This window comes from Vombatus ursinus, unplaced genomic scaffold (assembly GCF_900497805.2).
Source record: "Vombatus ursinus unplaced genomic scaffold, bare-nosed wombat genome assembly UNPS02014791.1, whole genome shotgun sequence".
Lineage (NCBI taxonomy): Eukaryota > Metazoa > Chordata > Mammalia > Diprotodontia > Vombatidae > Vombatus > Vombatus ursinus.
In genome coordinates, this window is record NW_020954569.1 from 24501268 (window position 1) to 24513573 (window position 12306).

Consider the following 12306-nt stretch of genomic DNA (forward strand, 5'->3'; position numbering starts at 1 on the left):
CAGGCCACTCCCCAGCTATGTCTCTCTGCTGCATCTCCCAGCTGGTCTCCGGCTAACCTGGCCACACCCACTTCCTCCCCTGCCGGCACAGTCTGCCCACCTTATCAGCTGGCTCGGTGTGGGGCAGACGGCTGCAGCCCTGCCCTCCAGGAGCGGCCCGCTGCCAGCCCGGGCTCTGTGACGTCACAAGCCCCCCCCATCAGCGGCTCCGCGCGCGGCCGCCGCCCGCAGCCCCCGCCGCAGCCTCGGGCCAGTCTCGCGCCCGCCCCCTCGGCCCCCGGCCGCCCTGCGCGCTGCATCCACTCACACTCCTCCCCTCTTGGCCCCGGGGAGCCTCGGAGCCGAGGCGGAGGCAAGCAGCAGCGGCGGCAGCGGCAACACCACCAGCACTCCCAGGACTACCACCGTCACCAACCACCGCAGAGACCGCAGGGCTCCGCCGTCCCTCCGGGCCCCAGAAAGCACGAGTGGAAACTGAAGATGGCGAGTCTGGGACCCCTGGAGGAGGAGCCGGAGCAGGAGGGAAGATGCGGTGCGCGGGCAGCCGCCGTGGCTGCACCGGCTGCCGCCGCGGCCGCCGAGGAGGAAGAGGAGGCGGCTGCGCCCGCGGCGGCGGCGGCGGCGGACGCCCAGCGAGGGGCTGCGGCCGGGGCGCCCCCGCCCCTGGAGGAGAGCTCGGCGGAGCCCGGGCGGCCGTGGGAAGAGCAGGCGGCGGCCGCGGCCACTTGGCTGCTGGGGGAGCCGGCGCTGCTGCTGAGCTGCTGCGGGGATGCTCTGAGCTGGCGGAGGCCACTCCGCAGCCTGCTAGGCTTTGTCTGCGCCAACCTGCTGTTCTGGTGAGCCGGGGACCCGGGGGGACACGGGGGAACCGGGGGGGCGGGGCGGCTCACCTGCGCCAGGTGTGTCAGCCTGGGGCTGGGAAGGAGCGCACCAAAAGTTGGAAGAGGGGCCGCCTAGGCCCATTTCCTCGCCCGCCCCCTCTCTCTAGTCCCTAACTTTCCTCTTCTAAGCGCTTACCTGGGAAGATGTTGCATACACCCCATTTTGCATGGTCACATTAACTTGCCTGCATATCCACGTGAAGTCTGTCCGGAAGGCCGGCGGCTAAGAATGCATCGATCACTGTTAGGTGCCCAGCATGCTTAGAAACGCATTGGTAGTGCCTTCAGAAATATACGTGTCTCTACTTGCTCATCCATGGATGCATGAACCAGCATGCGTGAACTTGTGTCCCTGAATGCAAATCACAACAGGTACATCCAGACAGACTACTGGATACATTCAGGACTGCCGTTTTCATAATCCACCAGAGGCAGCGACTGAATGATTTGTTTTTCCTCTCTTGGGAGCCAGTTTACTGGATTTGCTCCCTGATGAGAAAATACAGACAAAGCAAGCAAACAGGTAGATTATAGACTTTATGCAGTCTAGAATAGTGTAATATTTTTAATATTTAAAAATTAAGTGGAAAATACAGGGATGGTCTGTTTAAGAATTGTTCGACAGGTTTAATTCCAAAAGGGTCATCTTCAAACATACAAATGAAGGACCTAGCTCTTTAATCTATGGAAGTGCTTTGTCATCTGTAAATTGCCAGCATAAACTCCAGCAATGGTGCTCCTCTGCTATCTTAAGAATCCTTACAATAACCACAACATGTGTAACCCAGAATAAACATTTCTTGTTATAATAAATGCCACTGTATAACTAAGGGTGTGGCCCTTCCATGTCCTAGGAGGAACAGGATGAACCTTTCCCTTTGAAAAGTCGTTTCGGAGCTGCACCACCCCCTAGTTCCTGCAGCACTTCTTCATGTGACATAATTTTTCCAGGTCCTTCATCATCTTGCTTATTCTCTTCTGCCACTGCTTCAGTTTGTCAGTGCCCCTCAGAAAGTGTGTCACCCCAGCTGAGCATAGTACTCCAGATGTGTACAGAATAGTGCAGAGCACATCGGCACTTAATCAGCTTTCAAGCCTATCAATGTAGTTAAAAGCCTGCTGCCATTTCCTAGATATTCTTGAAAGCCAAGGAGATTTTTCTGCAAATAGAAACTGATAGATCACCATGTCTGAGGTAAAATGAGCTATCATCTTGGTAATGTCATTGTAGTTATATTTGCCTTTGCTTTGTTTTCCTAGATTTTTCTTTTCTATATCAGAGTCTGATATTTACCTAGTGTTGTCACTATGTGACATAGCAACTTGGATTAAGAAAAAATATATTATTAGGCAAGCTAGGTGTGGGGTATTGAATATAGTGCTGGTCTTGGAGTCAGCAAGAGGTGAAATCTGACTGATTTAGTAGCTGCGTGATGCTGGCAAGTCCCTTAACCTTATTGAGCTTCTGTTTCCTCCTCTGTGAAAATGGGGATAAGAATAGTACTTACCTCATAGGGTTGTTGTGAGGATCAAAGGAGTGTACATGTAAAATGCTTTGCAAACCTAACATTGCTATATAACTGTTAGCCGTGATTGTAGTACAACCATAGCATTTCAAGTTTAGAAGAAACGTTTTAGATAATCTAGTTTAGTCTTCTCTTTTTACAGTAGAAGAAACAAAATGTATTCTGAATAAAATTCCCAATACTTCATAGATTTGATTTGACTTTATAGGTACTCTCTTCGCTAATGACGGTTGTTATCTCCTTCACACCTTAGTAGATAGCATGAGTTGCTGCTGAAGAAAAAAATAATCATTATCTCTTGACCATCCTCCTGATAATTAGCTTCTCTGCACTTAGCTGACCCAGTCCTCTGACAACAGTAATGCAGACAATATTGTAAGGACAATATTCAAAGCTTTTCTAGCTTGGTAGAACCTGAGGTCTTAGGCTCTTCTGGGATAGCCTTGGGACACCTCCGCCTTGTGGTGAGGCATCATAGGAAGTCTTAAGTTAAGGATGTTAGTTATCTATTGAAAATGACATCACATTCTGCATCCTGAATGAAGTTATAAGGCAATGCATTTGATACATTACAGACATACTTCCTGATATTCAATAATCCTAAATTTTCCAGATATAAGAAGTGGGACAGAGGGACATGTAGTATCAAGATACCCGAGCTGGGAATCAGGAGACTGGTTCTAGTTCTCCAAGTTACTAGCTTGATGAGTAACCTTGGGCTAAGCACCTTATCTCTTTGGGCCCTATTCATCTGTAAAATGAAGAGGTTTCAGCTACATGATTTCTGAGTTTTCTCTTCTAGATCAAACTTTTAAATGAATCAAATGAAAAATGAAAATCAGTACTCTGCTTAGATTAACCTTTTGTTTGTGACTGGTGACTTACCCATTGTTTTTTTTATTTATTTCTGACTGTACTCCGTTGTGAATTTTGTTTGACAGAAAAAATATTTCTGTTCTTCAAATTCTGAAATAGTCACGATTTCTCCTTTTTTCTTGTCATGATCTCTTGTATTTTTGACCCATTTTACTCAACTCCTTAGTGTTTAATTCTTTCCATCTATTTGTTACATCAAGAATTCTATAGGTAGTATAAGTCCACATTGTTAATGACAGTAACTTATTTTAAACATCATTTTGTGTGTGTGCGCGTGCGCGTGCCCTTAAATCATATCTTAGGTTCTGCTTTTCCCTTCTATCTCCTCTCCTCCCAATCTCAATTCTGTGTCCTTACTCTTTCTATGAAAAGATAATGAAGCCTAGGCACAGATGAGAACCACTCATTGTCTTAAATAATAACATTATTTATCTGGATTTAAAACCAATTTATATTTGGATTTATATTGTTTTGATTAGAAACAAATCCTGAATGTGTATTATTCTTATACAGCTGGTATTGATGAATGCTTTTAGAATTTTTATGGAATAAGTATTAGTCGTATTTCTGGCCATAATGCTAAAGTATAATGGCCTACTAGGTAGGTTTACTTTTGTGGCCCCTTGCCTTTTGATTCATCACATAACTTTGACATGTTCAAGTGGTGAACTGTTTCAAAACATAATGCAGAAGAAAAGGTTTTGTACAGGTCAATTTCTTCTTAATGAATGTTTCCTCAAACCATTGCAGTATAATATTATCCTTGTGCTTATGAGACCGAAATACATGTAGAGAAAATGATTCCCTTTAGATAACTAAATTGGTCCCTCGAACTAGGGTCTCCATTCTCATTACTGTCACTCAGGCAGTTCTTCTGTGGCACTATGGTGTCTTTTTTTTTTTTTTTTGGCTAGGCGGTGGGGTTAAGTGACTTCCCCGGGATCACACTGTCAAGTGTCTGGTCTGAGACCTGATTTGAACTAGGTGGCGCCACCTAGCTGCCTCACTATGATGTATTTTTAAGACGCTAAATTAGTCAGAATCATGGACTCTTGAAGTTGAAAAAGAACATTTCATCTAACTTCCTATCTAGAGTAGTCATTTTTACAACATTCATGACTGGTGGTCAGAAACTTTGTAAGCATTCTTCATGATTGTGGAGTCAGTACCTCATGACGCAATTAGTTCTACTTTTGAATAGTTTTTTTTTTTAATTGAATTCAAATCTACCTCTTGGTAATAATTCCATCTTTTGGAGGCAGCATAATGTCCTGGAAAGATTGGATTTGGAATCCTAGGGCCTTGGAGACCAGCCATGATGGATAAGTAGGAGGAAGCAGTATAGCCCAGCTTCACCTCCCCACTGGCTTCCCCCAACAACAATTCCAATAAAGATGTAAGAAACAGAATCATACTGAGCCCTGGGAAAGAAATGAGAAATAGGACTTGGAAAGAAATGAGAGGGAGGGCTTGGAAAAGGAATGAACAGCTTAGCAAAAAAGGTACAAACTTCCAAGTAACAGACTCCTTGGAAATTGTAATAGTCAAAAGTTAATGACTCTGCAAGATAATAAGAAATACTAAAAAAAAAAGTCAAAAGATTGAACCAGATAAAAGAACATGTAAGGTTATCTTATGTCAAATACAATTGAAACAGATCAAGAGCTAATTTAAGAATCATCAAATTATCTGAATAAAATAAGAGGCTAGATATCATATTTCAAGAAGTCATGGAAGAAAACTGCCCAGACTTACTAGAACCAGAGGACAAAGTGAAAACAGAAAGAATCCCCTGGTCACTTCCTAAAAGGAACTCCAAGATGGAAAACTCCCAGAAATATCACATCCAAAATCCAGAGCTTCTGGCTCAAAGGAATCCAAGGATCTGGGTTCAAGCCCCCAGTTTCTCTTTACTTCTAGTATAACTGGACAAATCACTGAACCTTTCTAGGCCTCAGTTTCCTAATCTGTAAAATAAGGGAGTTGGACTGATGACTTCTGAGGTCTCTTCTAGCTTTAAATCTCTAACCCTGTCTACTCCTGCTTCTATGTGATAAGCCTTCTAATATCTGAAGACACCTCTGATGTCCCACTATGTCTTAAAAATCTTAAATTCCTTCAGCCATTCCTTATGTGATATGGTTTCTAGGTTCTTTCACTCTCCTTTGTTTTAACTTCAGGTTTTCAGTGTTCCTCTTACAGTGAGCTGCACTGAATTGAACTCAGTCCTTCAAACGTGATTGAACAGTACAATTATTATCTTCCTTGTCCTAGACACTTACACTTTTATTAATGGATCTAAACATTTCATTAGCTGGGGAAGCCAGTTTTCCTTGCCCCAGTGGGCTGCTCTTGCCCATCTGCCATATGACTTGAGCATCTGATAATCATTGCCCATGGTTTCTACAGTGCAATTTGGAGCCAGAATCAGAAAAATCTGTTTGAAGTGTAATATATAAGTAAATAGAAGAATCAAAGTGAAAGATTATTTGAGGGAGCAACCTAAAACAGTGATTAAATATTATACCCATGTAACAAAATCAGACCCTGTAGTTTCCCTAGAGTATCAGAGGCTGTATCAGTGGCTGATTATGTTGAATGATGGGTTCCTTCTGTATTGAAAGCAATATGTAGTTCCCCCTCATCTAATGTTGACTTTTTGACTTTTATCCTGGCATCTCTTGGGTGACCTAGTCAATATAGTTGATTAGCAAGTATTGAGTACGTACTGTGTGTTCTGTACTGGGAGGACTAATGATAATATGATAGTGATTTTAATAGCTCACATTTCTGTAGCACCTTAAAATTTATTAAAATGCTTTCTCCCCAGAACTCTGTGGTAGGATGAGTACAGTTTTACTGTCTACATTTTACAGATGAGAAGCTCAGACAGCTGACCTGATTTGCTGAAATACACGAAGCTGATAAACGTCGTCTCTGGGAGATTCAAGCCCAACTCAGTTGATTCTAAGGGTGGTGCTCTTCCCACAATACCATACTGCAAAAAAGGCCTATGCTCTGATTCTCCTATCCCTTACCTTAGCGTACTGCATGGCATGTTTATAGACACTTAACAGTAACAACTTTGATGAGTGAGTGAATTGTTTATAATCATCCACTCACCGTGCAGTTGTGGATCTTGCAAAATAATTGGGGAAATGAAACTAATACAGAGGAATGAATTAGAAAATAGTACAAAATTTTCAGTTTATGTGGGACATATACGTAGGATTTCAGGCATCATAGCATTGTAGCCTTAGAGCTGGAAGGGAGAGGCCTTCATAATCCAATGCTCTTTACAGTCTTTTCAGACTGAGGGTGGAAATGACTTGCCCAAGGCATTGTAACCTTACAGAATTACAGTAGGGACCTACTGAAAGTTTGGTTCGTATGTGTGTCGAACAATGGCTTGAGAAAAAGACTGAGAAATACTATTAGACTATATGACTTCACTTGACTGGCCATTTTAGGTCAAATGTACCTCACATTAGACAATTTTGTACTAAATTCTTATTCATTCATGTTCTTTCATCTAAATTTTTTTGTCTTGGCATAGTTTAGGTAAAACTGCATTCAAGTCAATATTACAGCTGGCATTGTGCTATTTTAGGTTGAAGATTTCATGCATAATTCTTCAATTTTGAAGTTTGCATGATTAGACAGTACAGACATGCCAGTGTAGAGACACTGTTCAATGTGTGATCCTCCTCTGTATTATTTTGAATACTTCAAAATGTAGTCTTAATGTTCTACAGTGTATGCTATATTTCAAATTTTGATGAAAAATCAATTGTTTTCCAAATATTTTATCAGCACTTATATGTCAGAGTTGCAGCTGAAGTAGTGAATCACCAGTGCAGAGCACTGCAGGAAGGTCTTTCTGTGCTGACTATGTTGGAACTGAGGGGAAAGCCACCCAAATGGCTTCTGATTTGCTCAAGCATGGATCACATTCTTTATTATTGTAGATTTATACCTATGCTAAATCTATAAACCTATAAACGTGAAGTGTTAAACGTGGCACTGCATTCATAGATAAAGCCAAATTACTGTATCAGGAAATATTGTCAGTGTATAACATTTAACTAGGGTAGAACATTTTACTTTAGGAAGTAATTCATTGGCAGTCTCATTATCACTGCCCTTGCTTTCAGGTGATGATCATTCTGTATGTAGGACAGGGAGACTATTACAGTATAAGATTAAGGGAGAGGACATTATACACATTCTTATGTATGTAATTTTTGTCTTTGAGAGGGGCATTTCCCATACTATAGTCCTGGGATATGTTTTTTTAAAAAGTTGTAGTGATAAGCTAGATATTTACAAAGCACTTTATATTATCTCATTTAATTCTCACAACACTCTTGCAGGGTAGATGCTATTATTATCTCCATTTTATAGATGAGGAAACTGAGGCTGAGAGAGGTTAGGTGACTTGCCCAGGGTCACACAACTGCTAAGTGTCTGCGACTGGATTTGAATCCAGGTCCGCCTGATTCCAAATCTAATACTCTATAGATTCTACCACCTAACTGTCTTACTGATTAAAACTTTTTTTCTTCACATACAACATTTAATCTCATCACCACATCTTTGCATAGACTGTTTTTCCTCCCTTTCTGGAATGCACTCCCTTTTCTCCTGTGTCACATAGGAATCCCAACTACCTTCAAAAATCAGCTTGTGTCACTTCCTACATGAGCAATTTTTCTCTGAGATCCCTGAGAGTAGGGATTGTTTGTATTTGTATTCCTAGTGCCTAGCACAGTGCCTGGCATAGGGTAGGCACTTAAGAAATGCTCCTTGATTGATTAATACTCTCCCCTGCAAAACACACTGCTAGTACCTACTGTCCCCCCTTTACATTGTATTTCCTTTTATAAACTTAATTGTATAAACTGAATCTCTCCAGAGTGAAAGCTACCTGAGGCCAGAGGTGATTCATATTTATTTTTGTGTCTTCAGTGCTTAGCACAATGCCTGCCTTATGGTAGTCACTTCATAAGTACTTGCTGATTGATTGATCTTACTCTTCTCTGTATCCTGCTTTGCATGCCTTTATCTAGGCATCTACTTCCTGCTTCCTATTGAATTTAATTCAGGTTAACAAGTGTTTATTAATGGATTCCTAGCTCCTAGTCCCAGTCAGTTCTGTAGCTGATAGAAAGAATTTAGATATCATGCCAGTCCATAGTATAACTTGGAGTTGGAAATAGTGCTCTAGAAGGAAAAAAAAAACTATACTTGATTCAGATTTTAAGTATCGAAAATCAATTATCTTTTCTCATCGTATGTGACTAGCACAGGCATTGTACTTAAGTAGTTCAGTATTTCCCTGTTGAGACTTCTATAACCCTCTAGTCTATACTCCTCTGGTCATTCTTTCATCTTGTGCCTTACATTAGAATTACTTGTGTGTTTGCATCTTATCTTTGCAATTGAAAATATGAGCTCCATGAAGGAAGAAGCTGCCTTATTACTTTTGGTCTTCCCTACTGTTTAATGTACTTTGCCAGTAGGCACTCAAAAAATGCTCAACGAATGAATTAAATATGAATCTTTCCCTTAGATGATAAACAAAGATCTTGCTCAAAGCCAATCAGTGAGGTTACAATTCAGAAATAGAACTTTTGTGTCTTCACGTTCCTCTGCTCCACTAGACCATATCTCTCCATTTAAATTTCTAATATGTAGTTTGAAATACTGCATGACTCTCCATAGATATTTATGCGGTATAAATTAGATTCCAGTGCCTGTGCTACTTCTTTACTTTTGGAAATGGGCATAGTTTGGGGACATTTTGGCAAAGCATCGCATTTTTATGATCCTCTACACATTTTTTGTTTTGTTTTTACAGTTGAAAGGGGGTTTGACTTGTTTTTTTTTTAATTTTTAATATATCTAGTTTTTAAAAAATATTGAGTTCCAAATTCTCTCCCTCCCCTCTTTCTTCCCTGAGATGGCAAGCAACTTGATGTAGGTTATACATGTGCAGTCATGCAATTCCCCACCTCTTAACAAGGATATCCATTAAGGAACAATTGTTACAATGCATGTGAAGAAGTGTTAGTTTAGGATTTAGCCCATTATGAATTTGTGAGGAAAATGAAAAATTGGCCCTGACAAACTTTTATGGAAATGCTTTGTAGTAAATTTTCATAAAGAGGAACTCAGCATGTTTTTTAAAAAATCAAAGTGAATTGAATAAACTTTTAATCCATTTATTTAGAGAATAATTTAAAAAATTATACCTTATAATTGCTTTTGTCATGACCTTTTTATCTTTTGTAAGCAAAGTGAAAAAAAAAACACCTTCCCATTTTGGATCTGGAGAGCCCTCCACCCAAGTATTGTGCAGTATATTTTAAAATTTAAGTTGACAGTTGGCATGAAATTATTGAGTAATGTATGTCAGTGTTGTGAATAATTTAGTAAATTCAGTATTTATCAATGTCAGAATAAATTTGGTTCTCATTTTTAACATCTGAAGAGTATTCTTTAATATGAACCACAAATTACACACAGTAAGAAAAAATAAAAACATAATGGGGTTATAATTACTGAAATTGGGCTTTGCTGATCTCAGGCTCTGGATCTTACTTACCTGGGTAGTTCTGGATTCCCTAGGAATACCTGGGAGATGAGAGTAAGAGATACGGCTGTAAAGACTTATTTTGGAACTTACCTGGTGAAAATGCCTTACCAGGCATTCCAGATTGAAAGATCTGGAAGAATGATTCTGGGTACTGTTCAGTCCAGGAGTTCTTAACCTGCTGTACGTGACCTTGTTTTTAAAACATTTTGATAACTGAATTTCAATACATTTAATGTCCAACACATGTTATTTTATGCATTTAAAAAACATTATTTTAAGAAGTGGTCCATGGCCTTTGCCAGACTGCCAGAAGCATACATTACAGAACCCCTGGTCTGAAGGTTCAGATACATTCTAGGGGGAGTGCAGTGAAATCAGACTAAAATAGACTCCTTGTGGGCCTACTTTGAATCCTGGAGGAGGAGAAGTTAGGATGAATTGGAATTGGCCTCCTCACCTGGAAGTTTTTTGGACTAAGAGTTACTCTGTGCCTGGAGTAGGACCTGTTTTGATGACTGTGGGTCCTAAATCTGACCATCTAGGATTCCATTCTTGGGGATTACCCAGGGCAGCCTCACAGTTTATGTTATGGGATCATTGTGAAGGGTGGAAAGGAAGCCTGTTTTTCCTCGGCACTGAGACATAGGATTTTATGGACCCCATCAATAATTTTGTTTTAAGTTCTGTAATGGGAAAATCTGGAATATTATGGTATGTTCTGAACCTATCTACTTTATTCTCCATGCATTATTTTATTTTCTGCTTGCTGAACAACTCCTGTTTTGAGGTGAAGTAAATAATTAATACAGAGTTGGAAGGTATCTTAGAGGTAAACCTCTAGTACAACCCGTGCCTGACCAAAGATCCACTTCTACCTATCAAGTGGTCATCCAACATTTCCTTGAGTACTCCTGGTGAGGGGGAACACACGGCGTTCCAAGACTGCTGTCCACTCAGCCTTACATATTCTGATTGTTAGAAAGTTTTTCCTAGCATGGAGCCTAAATCTGTACCTCTGCCACTTCTATAGATTATTCCTCATTTTGCCCTTGGTGTCCAGCAGAACAAGTGTAATCCCTCTTTGTGAAAGCCCTGAAGAAAACTAGCATGTTCTTCCTCCCTCAGGTAATCTCATCTCTTCTAGGTTAAAAATTCCTGTTTTCTTCAACTGACCATTCAGTATCTGGCATGATCTCATGGCCTTTTTATCATTCTGGTCTTTGTCATTCTGATCTGGTCTCTGAATGCTTCCCAGCTTATCATTGTTTCTAAAATGTGGCACCCAGAACTGAAAACTGTGCTCTAGATGTGGACTGATCAGAATACAATGGAACTATCACTACTGTTCTTGGAAGCTAGGCCAAAATCTTGTATGTCATATGTGAAAAAACCAGTTTTTGCTCTCATAGACTTGGGTTCAAATTGTACAGATTTTCAACGTCACAGTGCGAATAGATTGTTAGAGAAATGTTGACAGATTTGTTCCTTTTGCATCAGTTTATTGTCTTTCTGACTTTATCTGTAAATGTTTTTTGAATTATATGACTTTGTTCTTAATCTAAGTTTTCTGTAGCCTCAGCTTCACCTCCATTGCTTTCCGTTGTTTCGTGAAGCAAGATTATTTATCATTTCCTGTTCCCTTTTGTTCCCATTATTCACACAGTGTCAATGCTTGGAGACCTTTGGTCACCCAAGCCATCTGCTTTTTCCACTCCTTCCAAATTGCTGATTTCTGTTGGAGGAAGTCATGGAACTGTGTTGTTTAGGTGCGTCACAAATTCAAAGTCTCTAATTTGATATACAACATTGGATATACAACAGATCTTCTGCTCTTCTTTGATCACCTCTCATGTTCTATGATACTCCCTGTAATGGTTGTTACAAACTTCCTCTCTCTTCCAGCCTTCATGACCACCCCTACTCTTCTTTCTCTCACCAGATGATCTTGGTTTCTACTTTCCTGAGAAATTCAAGGCCATCCATTGTGAGTGCTTTCATCTTCCTTACCTCAAACCTCATAATCTCTTTCCATCTTGACCTGTCTTCTCTATTTTGCTGTGGTCTCTGAAGTAGAGGTGAATGTCTTCCTTGCAAATTTCTCTTCCTGTCACCATTATTCCCACTGCCTCCTCTCTTCCCTGGATGCTTGTCCGTAATTCTAAATGTGTGTCACTGTTTAATTCTCTTACTGCTTGTCTCGGTGTGTTTTAGTATGTGTCTCTTTGTCTGTATTTTGCTGACATTCCCTATTTTCCTCTGTCTCTGTAACCCATCATCATACTAGCTCTTTCCTGATTTGCCTTCACAGCATACTCATATCTCTTCCAAATATGAAAAACCTTCACTTGACCCTGCCTTCCTTTTAAACTAGTTTGTGTGTGTGGTGTGTGTGTGTGTGTGTGTGTGTGTGTGTGTGTGTGTGTGT

The 12306-nt window shown here is 40.6% G+C and overlaps 1 protein-coding gene across 1 annotated transcript in view; it reads left to right on the forward strand.

Moving 5' to 3' along the window:
- Window positions 1-360: 360 nt before the first annotated feature.
- RETREG1 (reticulophagy regulator 1) overlaps window positions 361-12306 on the forward strand; it is a 171545-nt gene continuing 159599 nt past the window's right edge. Inside the window, exon 1 of the mRNA XM_027868895.1 lies at window positions 361-836. Within this exon, the coding sequence (XP_027724696.1) occupies window positions 481-836 (356 nt within the window). The 5' untranslated portion in view covers window positions 361-480. The remainder of the gene's footprint in view (window positions 837-12306) is intronic.